Below are 17,582 nucleotides of genomic sequence, written 5' to 3'. Positions count from 1 at the left end.
ACTAGGTTCTTTCATCTTTTATGTAAATACTTTGAAAACTCATTTTCAAGAAAGATAAATTTTAAAGAGTTAGATATAATCAATTGTGTTATTGATTATTCCTATCTAGTGTTTCAATGATGAAAATCCTTCACTATCAATGGGCTTTGAAATTGAAATAGCTTTATGATTCAGGTAAGCTTCTTCACAATCACTATGAGGACATCAGATCTGCCCTTAAAGATATACATTCAGGTAAGTTTAGTTTTAATTTGATTAAAATTTTTAAAAATTTAAATTAATTTTAAAAATTAAATTAAAATTTGACTAAAAATTTGATTAAAAATATTAATCTCAAAAATTTGGAAGCCATGTGAATCCAGATACAAATTTTTAAAATATTAGAAAAATACTGCAGTGATATTTTACTAGTTTCATGAAGCAACATGGGACTCAGGGTACCACTTATTCTCATATTTACGGTAATTTTATATCCTGTTGTAATTTAGTGCTTTTCCTTGGAAGCACTTTCATATCTCTATCAGAGTTACTCTTAGTTTCATACCATATTATACTGATTTAAAATCTTATGCTGACAAATATAGCATTCTTAAGGATTTTTTTTTCCTGATATCTTACCAAACACGGGGCACCCAAAATCCAGGTTTTTTCTCTCCAGGTCTTAACTTTAAATTTAGGTTCTTGGACACACTTACATTAATTCTGAATATGCCATTGCAATCTTCCTAAAATAGAAAAAAAGAGAGAGAGATGAAGGAGGAAACTTGGTCAGAAGAGGAACTCAGAAAAGATAAAAAATAAGAAATACATTTTACATAGAGTCACAAAGATCTTTATTTGACAAAAGTGATATGGACAGCTAACCACAAATAGTAACAAAGACTGCAGAGATGAGTGGTGAAAGTTGATGCTGAAAACATTAGTAAACGGACAAAAGGTATGATTAAACATTCCTCCAAGGAAGATGTATAAATGGCAGTAAGCACATGGAAAGAATGCTCAGCATCATTAGCCATCAAGTAAATGAAAATCAAAACCGCAGTGAGATATCACTAAGACCTGCTCAGAAGGCTATCATTAAAACAATTAACAACAAGCTTTGACAAAGATTTGCAGAATTGAAATCCTCATACTAGAACCTTCATATACTGCTGGTGGGAATGCAAAATGGTGCAGCCACTTTAGAAAACAGTGTGGCAGTTTCTCAAATGACCAAACAAAGGGTTACCTAAAACCTAGAAATTCTACTTCTAGGTATCTATCTATTTAAGAGAAATGAAAAACAAGAACAACAAACATACACACCAAAATTTATATGCTTATATCACTATTATTATAAACTAGAGGCCCAGTGCATGGATTCATGCACCAGTGGGGTCCCTTGGACTGGCCTGTGCCCTCTCGCCATCCGTGACCCCTCAGGGGATGTTGGAGAGCCAGTTTTGGCCTAAACCCCACAGGTCAGGCTGAGGGACCCCACCGGTGCATGAATCTGTGCACCAGGCCTCTAGTATGCATATAAGATCTTTGGTTAATCTCTCCCTGCCCACCCCCCCATGCCCTTCCCTCTAAGATTCATCAGTTTGTTCCATGTCTCCATGCCTGTGTGTTGAGCATCTGCCCCCTGGTGGTCATTGTGCATTACAGTTACTGGCTGGTCGACCGGTTGCTTAGGCATATATATATATAGCATTATTTCTAACTAGAGGCCCGGTGCACAAAAATTTGTGCACTAGAGGGGGGGTCCCTCAGCCCAGCTTGCCCCTATCACATACTGGGAGCCCTCAGGGGATATCCTACTCCCTGCTCCCTACTCCCCTTGCACTTTGCAAGCACCAACAATTGCCTGATTCCTCTGCCTATAAACCTTTTATGACTTCTCATTTTTCATCAAGGAAATTCCGACCCCCTTAGATTGACATTCTAGGTCTCTGAGGATCTTTTTCTAAAGTACATTTCTGGCCTGATTTTCAGTTCATTTTGGCATGGGAGGGAAGTGAATGGGTGGGTTAGGTTCTTTACATAAATTAACTAATTTAATCTTTATAATATCACTGTGTGAGAAGTGCTATACAGGAGCAAATAGGTTCAGAGGGATTAAGTGATTAGAACAAGTCACCACACCTACTTTCTTCATTCTGCCTCCTCTGCTTGGAAGGCTCTTTCCTGCTAGAATCCTCTCTCCTCCTTAAAGCCTTCTCAGTACAGCGCCCCCAGGTGGAAGAACTACTTACATTACTTTCACTTCTCCTGTGCTCTTTTAAATTATGACTTTATGTTACGTGGATTACACATGAAACACACATTCTCATTGGGCAGAAAATGCTGCAAAGCAGGAGCAGTGACTTACACATTTTTCCAGCCCTCATTTCACCAATCATGGTGCTTTGTACATAATTGATATTTAATAACTAATCATCAAAAGGTATTCTCAGAATTTGATTACAGGGCTTTGCTGACTAAGTTCTGGGCTCCATATCTCTACCTGAAGTGGTGTCAATATTTCAAGTTTTAAGAAAAAGGAACTGAGGGAGGAAGTGCTCAGACAGACATCAAGAAAATAACCTGTTTTCTCAACTGGAAAACACAGCACTAACAGCTCAAAGCTTTGTTATCTTTAAACATTAGCTATGTGATCCAAATATTGGGGTATCTAGTTTCCCCTTTCCCTTCTTTTATAAAGATAGACTGAGTTCCGAGGTAGACCTGCAGTTCCTTTCATCCACCTGGTCTCTCTGGCCTTGGCCTCCTATATCAGGACTAGGGAAAAAAACCTGTCCCAATGTAAGGACACAGACCACATCTCACTATGCCAATTTCCTTTCTATCATTCTGCTCTCTGTGATGGCTAAGTTCTCTTAGGCTTTCTTATGAGCCTACTGCTGAGGCCTCATTGCTCTGAGAAAGAGGATAAATGCATCATGATATCTGTGTGTTTGTCCATCCATTGTGAGCTCTCTGTCTCCTATCCAAGTAAGCATCAATCTTCAGCTTGGACTGGGGAAGAGTAGATAACATAAAATCACACTGCACTTAGGCTATTATTAATATACTGAGTCATCAAGGTTCCCAGTAGGCTTCATCCTGAAATGCTGTTATTCTCTTCTTGGCCTCTATTCAGTGTGGATTTAAAATAATCCTACTTTCCTTATGCAAGCTTATGGACTAATGAATCAGTTCCGTATGATTTCCTTCATTAGCTAATTTGGTACACCATGACTTTTATAGCAGGTTCCTTGTTATTTCTTCTCAGGTTTATCCTCTGTGGAGGGTAGCTAAAGGAAGCAGTGACTTAGGTGTGCCTTGTGCAACAACATAAGGTCTGCCCAACTTAAGTATGTCTCTTCTGCCTTGCTGCTTCCTGAAATCCTCATTATGAATATACTCCATAATGAATATTGACCGCACAAAGATGTTATCTGTATTTTATTCCAATTAGACAGCTAATAATTTTTATAATTAGAAGACTTTTCAAACTGATATAAACTCTATATTAGATAATCATAGTTGCTGGAAATACGTATTGTAATTCAACTCTATTAATCCTTCGGAAACATGCATTTTAATGGACTCGGGCATTATTTTACCTGTATGAATGAGTACATACTTTTGCTAGTTTATACATTAGCAGTACTTGGTTCACTTCATTAGTCTACTCATAATTTTGGGAAGAACCCTTAAAAGATTGAGGCACTAGGTAGTGTAGCAGAAATTGACAATTATTAACCAAACTCTGTCCTTTTTTCCCCACAGAAGACACCACTAAGCTACATATCGCAGTTCTCCTTCCAGTCTGGTGAGGCTGTGCTCTTCCCAGTGGAACATGGGTTGGAGTGAGGTGTGCTGCTTCTGAGCTCAGCCTTCTCAGGCAGAGATGGTTCTTTGTTCATATGAGCCAGCTAAATGGAGAAGACTTGAAAACAGCAAAGGGTGGGGTCACAAAACAGAAGGAACTTGAATGCCGGAAAGGTCATTTGGAGAAGAGCTTTGAAGTCCAATTTACCCAAGATGCAATATATTCATTTCATTATGTTCAGCTACTGAAATATCAGGGTTGTTCCAGCATTTAGCCTTCTCTTACTGACATTGACTGAAGGAACAAGCATTAGCAAAGTATTCAAGCTCGGGTCTTTGTTAGTTGTCTTAATTCTGGGCAAATAAGAGCTGATGCAAGGCCTTGACTTCCTAATGGGGAGAATGTTGGAGTGGAGAAGTGTTATACAGGGGACGTGAAAGTCAGACTTTGCCTTTCATGCTTTTGGGTGGGGAGGCTATTTGTTGATATGAGTGTCATGTGACAACAGAGGCAGGATTAAATTCAGGAAGACTCAAAAGAAAAGTTTCTTAGATTCAACATCTGGAATCTTGGGTGACTATGCAGAAGATGACAACAGTAGATTGACACTGGAATAGGAGGGAAGAGTAGAATTCCCTGAAATGTGCTTTTAATCTTACAAAGCTTTGTTAGCCGGAAAAGAAATACTACATGCTTTAAGCCAAAGGAGTTCATGAGAAGAGAATTCTTAAGAGTTTTGTCAGGGGGCTGTCAAAATTGCCTCAGCACATGCTTACCAAGGGCTGGTAAACTACCTTAATTTTTATTCCAAAATATAGAAAGGAGTATCTTACCCTTCTAATAATGTTGGGATCATTGCACTTTGCCAGTTTCCCAGCAAAAAGCTGAACTCCAAAGCTTGCGAAAACAAGCATTAATGTCAACAAAAGAATGGAGACCTGAAAGAAATTGGTGAGATGTCAAATCTCTCAGTAAAACTTTAAACAGTACATTTGGTTTGAACAGCAATATGAACGGGACTTTTCTGATAACAATGTATAAATTCATGATCTTTTGATGATATTTTTTAACTTCTCCATCACAGGTCATTCAATTAGCCTTACTGGAATGTTAAAAGAAGAAAATTAACCAGAGGTTTTGAATTTTCAGAATAAAAACATACAACTTTCATGTAAGAATATGGGCTAAGGTATTGTTGATATGACTTAGACTTTTCTGATTTTAAAGTCAACACTTTGATCTATTTTATTGAATGGAACAAAAGAAACATGTTTAAACAATTATATTTTCCCCATTTTCTCAAAATGGATTCATATCTCTATTAGCAGAACACAAATTAGAGGGGCAGTGGCTTTGCTTTCTTGTGAGCACGAGGGCATGTGAATGTGCTACTCACAGGATTCAAGTAATTCAGTCTAAAACAAACATACAAATCTGTTAACTGGCTCAGGCTCCCTCTACTGGATGGCTACTTTGGTCTTGCCAGAGAAAAGTGGCAAAGGGTAAAATACTGAGCACACTATTGATCTGTACTTGTTGACTAACCTAAAATATACCGTAAGTATACTTAAATTGCACAGAAACATCACCAGAAGAAAGGCACATATAGATTCTCTCCTAAAATCTATTAAGGGTCAAAGATATGCCACATTAGCCATCAGGTGATATTCTGTTTTTCTTCAGTTCTAGCGGTGTGAAAGCCAACATTTTATGGCTTTGTGACAAATAAAATATGGAATTTTAAACACATATTTAAAAAGTGTTAGCAACTCCATGCCTATAGTAACAGTTCAACCTGTCTGTAAAATAGCTTAGGATCAAATGCAACTACAGCTGCTCTCTTACCATAGGTGTGTTTCTAGAAAGCAAGATAAGAAATAGGCTTATGGGAATTTATTCACATTTTCCCATGCACAAGCAGAACTCATCAGTAATAACCAGAATCCTTTGATCACTCCTTCTGTAACAGATTGTGAGCAATGAGCCTCTTACTCATCATTTTATCTGCAGCCCTGCTCTTAAAAGGACCCTAAATCAATGTTCACTCAAGTAAAAAGAATGTTTTTCCCCTCAATCACATTTTGAAGTATTCATTACTGTACATTTAGGTTACTTAGAGTAGGGTATATTTGTATGTTTCTTTTTTGTGTGTTGTTTTATGTTAACATTCTAGAGATCAGAGATAAATTCTATTGCTATATGCTTTAAGTGACATATTAAATGAGATTAGAACCCAAATGTGTTAATTCCTAATATCATTTTGTGAAGTAGATGGTGTTGAACATTTTTAACCTTAATTTCCAGATGGGGAAACTAAAATCCAGAGTAGAAATTAGGGCCAACAGTTAGGAATGGAAATGTCAGCAAATACTGTCTTTCGATTCTCCTTTCATTGTCATTTCCAGAGAGCTTCTCTTTAGCTTAGGAAAAAAATGTTTGTTGAATGAAATATACTAATAAGGCAGAAGCATTGGGAGTAAAGTTTCTGAAGGTGTATTGTGCATTGTTAGTGCTTCTATAATCCTCTGACCAAAAACTAAAATTGCAGACTTCACCTTGACAAGCAAGACTTACTTTATCCTCTCATTAGCTACATTACAGAGGTGGACTCTGCACTGGGAGCGAAGGTAATTGGAACATACCAAAAAAATTTCCTTGAAGCCACTGAAAAGCTCTCGAACCACTTTCCTCATCTGTGGCACCAGTTTGAATATCCGCAGCGGCCTTAGGCACCGAAGCACCATGAGGAGCTGAGCTCCTGATTCAGCAGGCACATTTTGAGGCATCCAACAAAGAAATATCAAGCTCACCTAGAAGGAAAAAAATCATCTATGAAATTTATACAATTTATCCTCCACTGTGTACATTTTCTGAGAGCCAACTGACTACAACTATCCCTTAGGAGAGGCTCCATGTGTTATATGGGACACGCATTCACCCGGTAACTATGCAGTCTCTTCACTCTAAACTATGAACCCAATCTAGACCCAAGCAACCCTAAAGCACAGTCATCAGGCATATGCAGGAATGGAACGGGGTGCTACCACGGGTGTGCACCAGTGCACTCTGCCCCTTCTCTTACTGACACACTGGAGGCTCCGCTCATGTCAGCAGGATTGAAATTCCTTTGATCAAAGAGACTAAACCTCATTCATGACCTAATACTATTTTATTAACTACCTATAAATGTTGCACTTAAGGGTCACAGTTCTCCTTGCTGTGCTGAAAAAGAAATTGATTTTATACCTTCTTGAACATAAAGAGAAAAAAAAGAAAGAAATTTCTTTGAGTTGTTTCCTATGGTTTCTCAAATTAGTTTAACCAAACAGTTGAATGGTCTTTCCTAGCCAGGTATTTTGTGCCTTAGAATTGGGAGAAAGGTCCAACCACTCTCACTTTAGTTTGTTTTTAGTAGTAAGGCAGCTCATCAATCAATTATATGATGCAGATTTTTTTTAGTAGTGGAGCCACTAGAATTGTGGGGGCAAACTAGTTTTGCTATCATAGACCTCATTAACGCATGTCTTATGCATACATAAAAGTGGATGATGTATTTCCAACCATCTCCATGAATCTTTTTAATGCTTTCCATTTAGATTTTTATATGCATGCCTCTTATTCAGCTATAATGGACTTACTAGTACTTTACTTAAGAACTCAGTTTTGGCATCTAAACTTTGGTGACTCACATATCTCACTCTTGTACCAAGAAAAGCAGGAGCTGTTACAAATCCATTATATTTTATATTTAGGAAATAATCAAAGACTTACAAGATAAATAAATATGTCCATTACTCCACCAAAGTCTCTGATAACAGCAGTTGGAGTGAAAAATAAGCCATCTGCCATAATCTTCAGATTAAGCTCAATGCTCATGAATATCACAAATACATACTCAGCAATCTGAAATGAGCAAAAGGCAGTTTGATCACAGTGAATGGAAAAGATGCAGGTCAGTGTCTTTCCTTGGAGCTGTGGGTTAAGATTCAGCAGAGGTACCTGCAAAGTAGGTGCATGCATGACTCTTCGGAAGGGAGATTCGAACATCATGGAAATGCAGGAGCAGATGGTTACAATGATCATGACCCAGTCCAGGTAAGTCACCAATCCCAACAAGTCACTGCAAAGACCAAACAGAACTGAGGAACACATACGACCCAGTAAAGGCGGCTAAAAGCCAGAGAAGTCACTGATGTGATTCTAATAATGTGACTGGTATATTTTTATGAATCATCAATTGTCTATTTCATGGCACAACATAGCAGAAAAATAGAGGGCATTTTTAATATTTTTATGCATCATAAAATAGTACACAGAAACTTCAAATGTGCATGGAAAACAGAAGTTGGAAAGCTTACTAAAGTTGATGGTACTTTGTATTTTTCACAGCTCCTGTGACAGGATCTGTTTTAGATCTGTAAGAGAGAATAATCGTATAAACTTCTGCAATATAGCAATGGTGTTATAACTTGGCAGCATAGAATTTAGAAACGTCACATCTACCTAAATCTCTTTTTACCCTTTATAAAATGTCCATTTAATATACTAGAGGCCCGATGCATGAAATTCGTGCAAGGGTAGGCCCTCGCAGCCCCAACTGCCTCAGCCCTCGCAGCCACCCTGGCTTTGTCTGGAAGGTCATCCAGTCATTCTGCTGATCGGCTGTTCTGTCGATTTGCATATTTCCCTTTTATTATTATAGATGTTAACTGTATGTGACTTTGGGAGACAGAGAACATTAGATGAAAAAAATCAGAAGAGCTTGCAGTTAATACATATGAAAGTAAAGTTTTATATTTCTCAAAATACTTAATTTTAGAGTTGATGATTCCATTCAACAATTTCTGATATGGATTTTACAGAATTAAATTTTGGCTTTTCTTTAAAAACACACAGTTAAAATCTTTGCCTTAGCAGTTTGAAGATGTTCCTCATAATTATTTAATTAAATATCTCTAAATTCAACAGAGTCCTTCACCCTGTATTTAACTGTGATCTTGTGGAGTAATGTATATAGAATTTCTCAGTAAGGGAATCTCTAACTTTTACTTTTTTGGGGAACCAATCTTCAGTGAAGCCCCTAATAGTGTTTGTATGTGTACTCCCAATTATAACAAAGTCATCTTTGGTCCATATCAGCTGCATTGCTGACAAGGAGAATTACATCGCACTAAATGGAGTGGAGAATTAATAATTAGGTGTAAACATGAAGGCAGCCAACAGGATAATTCCAGATTAAAAACCTACTTTGGAACTCATCAAATTAATTTTAAATTGCCAACTTTTTCCTTTACTTTGTGAAAACTCAGGGGAGTTTTTAATGATTATTACTCAGTTATTTGAAGCTGTGAAGATCTTTCTAGAAAAGCAGAAAGAACAATGGGTTGGCTGTCAGAGAGGGCCATGCACTAGATGGTGTCCTTGGCAAACCTCTTAATCTCTGCTGACCTAAGAGTCATCCCCTGTTGGAGGAGAAGATACACAAACAACACCAAATGATTGTGAGGTCTCCTCCAGTCCTGAATGTCATGACAGTGTATTAGTTTCAGATGGCTGCTATAACAAAGTACCACAGACGGAGTGGCTTAACCAACAGAAGCTCATTTTCTCAGCTCTGGAGGCTAGAAGTTCAAGGTGTCAGTAGGGTTGGTTCCTTAAGACAGCTGAGAGAAGGCTCTGTCTCAGTTCCCTCTCCCTGGCTTGTGGATGGCCATCTTCTCTTTGTGTCTTCACGTAGTCTCCCCTCTCTACGTGTCTGTGTTGTCCAAATGTCCTCCTCATGTAAGGATACTGGTCATTTTGGGTTAGAGCCCACTCTAATGACCTCATTTTAATTTAATTACTTCTTTAAAAAATCCCTATCTTGGTTACATTCTGAGGGTACTGGGGGTTAGCACTTCAACACATGAATATTTTTTGGGGGTGGACACAATTCAGCTCATAACAGATAGTGAGTATCATATGCGACTGATTATCAACACAGGAGGTCAATTTACTTAAATGATAGCATCAGAGAAATTCCAGCTATAGATGGGAAAGTATTCGTACTTTCTCCATGACTTTTAATGTCTTCAGGATATTACTTAAAGTTATGCATGACAAAAATTCCATGTCACCCACTGGCTGCCTGCTAACAACGGCTTGAGTCATCACAAATGCAGCGGCCTCCAGGTTGACCACACTGACAGCCTCTTGCCCGTTTGTTGCATGTGGGTAGGAATGGAGACACTGGCCAGTGGGTTTTCTTCTTGGAACAGTTGATAATGGAAACACTAGTCAACTTTCTTTTTACTTTACATTATTCTAGAAGAAATGGATTGGGGTATTTTGATCATAAAGAAATTACAAGTGGGAAAGAAGATGGACGCAAGGCCTTCACCTTGTCGCTCAGTCTCCCTTCACTTCCGTGTTCAGAATGAATGTGGAGTTAATACACCGATACAAACGTACTGGGCAGCAGTTAAAATGAACAGATAAAAATGGCTAAGTGCTTTCTAAACGTGAGTTTTATATAAATTTAAACTACTTGCAACCTTTGCTTGTTTTCCACCCGGTTGGCCGCTCAGCAAACAGGAGCGGCATGATTAATTAGCCCACAGTTTATTTTGTGACCCCATTAGGATTACACGTTCCTTCTCCCTGGTATGACAACCCCACCTGCTGTTTGTACAATTCAGGCCAAACACCTGGCTGAAAGTGAGGGTACTTACGCATTAAAGCGTGCCCGGACCACCACCCGGCAGAAGTTTCTGAACCTGTGCTCCCGTCCCACTATGAACAGTGGCTTATCGAAGTACGGGTGGTTCTCTCGCAGCTCCTCTTCTTGCACTTTCCTTGAAGGGGACATTTATGGGAGAGTAAGGTTAAGGGAACGTTTGCTGTTCCACAGTGAGAGCCAAGAAACAGTGTAGCACCCTGTACCTTTTCATTTCTGCTTGCTCCTTTTTCTCTTGGATCATCTTTATTTCACTGTCTTCTCTTTGTGCATTTCTGTATCTCACTGTATTGGAATGCTAGAAATAAATGAAAATGGGGCATATCAAAATGGATGATATTTTTGAACAACCACCCCAAAATGATCATTTTATACATATCTTTATTTTATATATACTTTAATGGTCATGTCATCTTAGCAAGGGTGTTTTTTACTCCAAATGATTTTTTAAAATATATGTTTTATTGATTTTTTACAGAGAGAAAGGGAGAGGGATAGAGTTAGAAACATCGATGAGAGAGAAACATTAATCAGCTGCCTCCCGCACCCCCCCGACTGGGGATGTGCCCGCAACCAAGGTACATGCCCCTGACCGGAATCAAATCTGGGACCACTCAGTCCGCAGGTCGTTGCTCCAAACTGGTTAGGGCCAAATGATTTTTTTTTCAATAAAAACTTTTATTGAGAACCAATTATGTGCCAGGTACTGTTCCAGTGCTGGGAATATGGCAAAATGGCAAAAACAAACAAACAAACAAAATCTAAATATGACAAATCAAACCCTAGTCTTGTGGGGCTAATGTTCTAATAATCAGGGAGACAAACCAAAATTAGATCAAAACAAGTAAGAATGTTAGAAAAGATTTAGCATTTTGGGAAAAAACAAAGGGGAATAAAGCATGCTAGAAGCCTACAAGTTTAAATAAACAGGTCAGAGCAGGCCTCAATAAGAAGTTGTTATTTGAGCAAAGACTAGAAGGATACAGGCCACTGGATGTTTGCAGAAATTAGTTTTTCCTGGGGAGTGAGTGGGTTTGCATACGGAAAAGCCAGGATGCCAGTGTGGGTGGAAAGCAAGCAACAGAGTTGGAGATGAGGCCAGAGGGGTGTGTGTGTGGGGAGCAGATCATGAAGCACATTGACTCTGATTTTCACTCTGTGGGAGATGTAGAGCCATTGCTCAAATAACTTGATAACATTTTATAGATCGTAGCGCCTACATTGAATTGTTTTTCTCTTCTATTATTATAACAAGTGAAAAAGATGAAACTCTCTATTTAAATTGCTTCTATTGTAGAGGAAAGATTTCTTATAATAAGCAGAATTCCCAGGATCTTTTGCTATGGAGAAGACAGGGGGTGGGTTTTTGTTTTTTCTATCTATGTAGAAAATATAACAAAGCATCTTTGAAGAAGAAATGAACTTCTGCAATTGAGATCATTCAAAGAGAGCCTTTTGTTGTATATTTTAAACATGTATTTTCAAAGCCATGTCCTAATTTGGTTTTGGAGTTTACTGTGCATTTCTATTGAAATCCATGAAAGGAAAGTCTTCGGAACTAGTGTTGCTTCTCTGAATTTTTACCTAGAAATTTTCTCCATGCACTATGGTAGATCATAAATTTCAGTATACAGGTCTTGTGTTGGATCCAATCAGACTTCCATGTTAACAATACACTGGATCATATCAGACAACATTCTGGCTTAAAAAATCATGGCAGTAACAGATGTTTGTGCTAATCTAATCAGAACCATGTACCTTGGTAATGGCTATATCAGGTGTCTCATCTGGGGCTCTGGGCTCATGTGGAGGAGTGTACACTGACTATCCTCTAACATTACCTGCCCCCAAATCTCATTCCTTCACACTATTTTATTTTTCTTTATGCAAAGTCAATCTGTCACAGTAATAAAAAAAGGAATAACAATTACCCAGGAATTATTATATATTTGTTTACTTGCTTATCATTCTTTCACTAGACCAGCCGTGGGCAAACTACGGCCCGCGGGTCGGATCCGGCCTGTTTGAAATGAATAAAACTAAAAAAAAAAAGGACTGTACCCTTTTATGTAATGATGTTTACTTTGAATTTATATTAGTTCACACAAACACTCCATCCATGCTTTTGTTCTGGCCCTCCGGTCCAGTTTAAGAACCCATTGTGGCCCTCGAGTCAAAAAGTTTGCCTACTCCTGCACTAGACTATAAGTGCCTGCAAGGCAGAGATGATGTCTTGCTTCCCATCTAGTCCTCATCACTGAGAACAGAATCTGCATTCATATAATGAACACTTGGTATATAATTGGGTCAGTGAATAAATAAATGAATGGCCTAGGCCCTAGGGTCTAAAAGCAAATAAATTATTGGGAAATGTTATGCAATCTTTGACATAAAATTCTTTTAGAAATCAAATTTTATTTCCCAGTATGTAAAGCTCTGAAATGGTGGGCTTGGGATCTAGAGTCTAGGGATTTGGAATTTAGTAAATACTCAAAGTTAGTAATGTGAATCATTCCCATAATGTGCTTTGAATGTCTTTAATTTCAGTGAAATGTAACTGGTATGCCATTTTTTGTGTTGCTGTCTTAACAATGGCATATAGTTTGTCGGATGCCTGGAATTTTCTATGGTTAATCATCTCTTTTCTGTCCCTGGCCATTTAATTTGTTTCCTGAGTCTCCTGATTTTCTCTGGTAGAAAATCTTATGGAGATGTGACAATGTGACAGAAAGACCCAGGCACTGGGATCTTCTGAGCAGTCATTTAAATACATCTTAATAATCATGTTTCAAAATACAAAGCTTTGCTTAGAACTTACATCTTGAGTCAGAGTTTCAAGAGATTTCCCCCTGCTGATCCTCTGGCTGTTTGATCCGTGTCTTAGTGATCTAAAACAACCACAACCAACTGGTCAACATATCTCAAGACCAACTTTGGACTTAAGCAATGATCATTATTTAAAAAATAAAGAAATAAAACAACTTTACTTAAATAAAACAAGTCTATTTCTTTTTATAGCAAAAGCTTTTGTCTATCCAACTGTCTTTGATAACATCTAACTGAAATTCAGAATTTTCCTTTGGACATCACCAAGGTAAAGATTTTTTGAAAGAACTTTTGAATCTTTGGATCTGATCGTGAATATTTCGTTATTGTTACCATCAAGGAGTAGAATCCATGCTATCTGTTAACCAGGGCTGTGTGCAGCAAACACTTCCTGTAACACTCCTTTCCTTGGTTTCTCTGCAGCCTCGTCTCCTGCTGTATTTACCTGCGCTCCTGGCGGATGTGATGCTGCACACTGAGAATTGACCTTTCCTTTGCTGGCTGCCCCTCAAATGAGCCACTCAGCATGCGCTGTCGAGTGCAGGCTCTAGGAAAAAAAAAAAGGAGCCCATGATAAATGTGTGATCTGTACACTTGGAATGAATAATACATAACTGCTCATTACTCATTATTTTTTAAGGAAACACCAATGATAAGGCAAAATACAGCAAATGACACACAATCATAAAGGAAAAGGAGCTTTAGGCTTCCTGACAAGAATACTTTACAAAACAGAACTGTCTTGGCTGTGAAGAGGGGCTGGAAAATAAACAGAAAGCTCTCTCTACCCCGCCACCCCCAACATGTTTTCCCTCCCCATCACCCAAATAGGAGAGCTTCTATTGGGATTCTGTGAGTAGTAAGGCCAGCCTGACCACAGTTAATCATGATGTTGGTTTTGAATTTAGAGGTTTCCAAAGCCCTTAGGGAAGGGTTTGTCCACCCTTCCCTGGGATGACAGAATATACATTTCAAGATTTTGTAGAACTCTAAGAAAATTGGAAAGCATAAAGTTAGATAGGGGCACACATTAGTACGAAAGAGACGTAATTAAAGCTGGAATTAATACTGAGAGAAACCTCAGTCTGAAGCTGTGACTTATAGGTAGTCAGTCAGTCACCACTTTCTTCGCAACCACAAAACTCCAAAGATTTTTTAAAATATGCTATCTTTTTCACAATTGGGTGACTCAACACCTGTAGTGTGAATGATTTGGAGAGAGAACAAATTTCTTCTCCAGAAAGCTCTCTCCAACGGAAATGATAGAAATTCCCTTGATGTAGTCGTCAAGTGGAGAGAAATGCAGGGCTTAAGAGAGCTGTATGCCAGAGGCGACACTGTCATGAGTTTGCTGAGTGGCCCTTCAGCTCAGTTCCCTAATGGGGAACATGAGGAGAAGGCCTTGATCTCAAAGAAAACTCACAGGCTTACAATACGATGATGTTATGATACGAACATCTCATGACACTGTATTTGTTCAACACCTGAACACGTCTACTACTGTCATTGCTTTACATAAACACTTTCATACTTATGTTTCCTAACATGTTACCTAGACTAGCTTTGATTTACATTACTGTCTGTCTCAGAATTATGATCTTTGAGAAAAGATCTGTGTCTGCTTGTGCAGTGCCAGCACGGCCAAGGGTGAACCTGAGGAGGGGAGGTGAAGGATTGAAGAAAAGACAGACAAGAGAATACAGCTGGGGCTCGGTGGATCTCCCATGCCTGGATGAGGACACAAAAGACCCAGCCTGCAAGCCGATGCTTTATTTTATAGTCTGATTAAAACAAGATTAACATGTATACAAATGTTCTTGTTTTGGCAACCTTTGCTACACCTCCCACAGCCCATTAGCTACTTAGGAAGGAATCTGGGAGGGCTACAAGGTCAGGAAAAGGAGCTTTAGGCTTCCTGTCAAGAATACTTTTACAAAATAGAACTGCTAGGAGAGCTCTGCCCTCCAGGCTGGGACTTGTTTGTGGCTCTGCCACAGGTCAGCCCCAGGTTTGACCCTAGAGCTGCTCCCTACATCTGCTTAGTATACTTAAAACAGCAGTTTTTATGATATCATGTGTATATTTAAGTACTTAAAAATGCCTTTGATACCAATGAAAATAATTATGGAGAAAACCTATGAAAAATCATACAAACTCAATGAATGCAAATGCATTACAGAAAATAAAACTCAAATAATCACTTTTCTTAGTTTAATAAGCAGCAGGAAACATTAAAATCCAAATAAAATTTTATTAAACAACAAGGATTTATGAGGATGATATACAGAGACAGTGTTTATTTCCAAGACTACAATGATGTTGCATAGGAAGATGCATTTGTAAGTTAGGTTGAGTTGACAAAGATGTAGCACGATCTTAGGTACACTATGGATTATTTGTCCAACAAAGAACTGAAAATTATGAAGCCATCCTGAGAAAATCTATTTGGACAATGGTGTTGTTCTGATATATATACAGATCCCTGCCATTAGTGTAAACTGTCAAGACTTAACTACAGCCACTGTCTTAGTAACTTTTATATTTTGTTACAAGGCTCTCCCCTAAAGTAGTTGAGACCTATAGGACTTACATACAAAATACATACAACTGTGTTATAACATACACATTTGAGTTGGTTGTCCTGCTAAGTTTGAAGTAGAAGAATGTAACTGGCTTTAAGCTGCCTGCTGGAGGGGTCTGTGTGCCTGTGCACGTCAAAGCCTAACACCATGCAAACAGGAATTTGCAGCACAAAAAGTGAGGGTTTTAGGAAGTGGCCCAAGCCTAGAGGCATAGGTGAGCTCAAAACCTGGATCCCTGATTGGTTCCAAGGAATGGGTTTTATAGGGGGGAAATCATCAATTATGGTGACTACGAAAGATAGGTTCATGGTCAGGGTTGTGGTCTCTACTGATTGGTCGGTGCTAGGGTCTGGTCCTGATGTATCACTTTGTCTGGTTTTGCTGCTTTTGAGGTCCTGGAGCTGAAACACAAGTGAGGCCTAGAGGCCATCTCTGCTTTGACCAGAACTCTGTCTCTGTGGTCAACAGGCCCAAGGCGTTGTTTCTAGGATTATTCGTTGCTCATCAGAACCTCATTGTCCTGAGGGCTTAATGCTTAAGGGAGTGAACATGCAAGGGAGAAGGAAGCAGGTGAGTCAGGGTGCTGGATAAGGCCAATTTGCTCAAAAAGAAAGAAAGGAGAAAAGGACATACTAAAGAAATCACATTTCTGCACGGTTACAGTTTTTGCCCAATAGTCAGTCTAAGGCTGTCTGGGCATTCGTATTGAGGAAGAGTTAGCACTGCATCTACTGACTCCAGGGCCTGAAGGATGTTCCGACACCTGGGGCAGCATAACACACCCACACCTGCTGGGTGGCAGCCTCTGTGGATCCTGGGGTCAGATCCTCTTCCGCTGACCCCAAACAAGCAGGTCGCAGTGGAGACCCTTGGCTATGGGAAGACTCTCCTGCCCCACCCCCCACCTGTGATATCTCTTCTTCCAACGGCGTCCGTGAAATGGTGGTGAGAAAGCAAGTTCCTTTTCCTCTTTGGCTCAAGATCACTCTACTCTTTCCCACTGGGTCTGGAGAATTCAGAAAATAGTACTAAAACGGGTTGGAGTTTCAGCCATATAGTATGTGAGTTGTTGTTCTCTGTATGATTCAGTCATGGGGGAGGAGGATACTTTTTAGCTCTACCCTGCAAATCAGAAAACCTGTGCTTAATCAGGTTGAGATGGCCACCTAAATGAGCGTAATATGTAAAACCATTTGCTTTAATTTCCTTTTCCTATCACTTTCTTCTACGTTTATGTTTGCTAGTAAAATTTTAACCTAGATAAATGATGAAAAAAAAAGTGCCCAGTAATTCTGGGTCCATTAAACCATGTAACAGGTGACTTCAGAGTTCTATTGGAGCCAAGCATAAACTTGGTGGTTTCCTTTGCTCACTGAGAGGGCCCTGCCAGGGTCTTCCTGTTCTCTGAACAGAGGCTGTATATGCACCTCCTCATTTCCTGGGCTCCAAAAGTACCCATGTAATCTGAGCAAAGTGAAGACAGGCAGATAGGGCTAAATTGGCTTGGTGTTAAGAGGTCATCTTTGGTGCTTAAGGCTCAACATGGTTCCCTGTGCCAGCCTCACACATCCCAGCACTCCACCTCCGAGTCTGGTGCCAAAGCAAAGGTAAACAGTCTCCATCTCCATTCAGTGGTGCTCTTGTTCAGTCTCTTCCTGGATCA

At 39.1% G+C, this 17,582-nt stretch overlaps 1 protein-coding gene across 1 annotated transcript in view; it reads right to left on the bottom strand.

The window, feature by feature from the left end:
* LOC102436139 (sodium leak channel non-selective protein) overlaps positions 1–17,582 on the bottom strand; it is a gene marked incomplete at its 5' end in the record, with an annotated part of 82,701 nt that overhangs the window by 38,811 nt on the left and 26,308 nt on the right. The window contains 10 exons of the mRNA XM_023748056.1: positions 619–725; positions 4,630–4,734; positions 6,439–6,606; positions 7,568–7,699; positions 7,796–7,916; positions 8,155–8,211; positions 10,507–10,629; positions 10,718–10,809; positions 13,330–13,399; positions 13,783–13,884. Coding sequence (XP_023603824.1) covers positions 619–725; positions 4,630–4,734; positions 6,439–6,606; positions 7,568–7,699; positions 7,796–7,916; positions 8,155–8,211; positions 10,507–10,629; positions 10,718–10,809; positions 13,330–13,399; positions 13,783–13,884 — 1,077 coding nt within the window. The remainder of the gene's footprint in view (positions 1–618; positions 726–4,629; positions 4,735–6,438; positions 6,607–7,567; positions 7,700–7,795; positions 7,917–8,154; positions 8,212–10,506; positions 10,630–10,717; positions 10,810–13,329; positions 13,400–13,782; positions 13,885–17,582) is intronic.

The sequence above is a fragment of the Myotis lucifugus genome, unplaced genomic scaffold, assembly GCF_000147115.1.
Source record: "Myotis lucifugus unplaced genomic scaffold, Myoluc2.0 scaffold_1109, whole genome shotgun sequence".
NCBI classification, from domain to species: domain Eukaryota; kingdom Metazoa; phylum Chordata; class Mammalia; order Chiroptera; family Vespertilionidae; genus Myotis; species Myotis lucifugus.
Note: the sequence above shows the minus strand (reverse complement) of the source record. Positions and strands in the feature narration are given on the sequence as shown.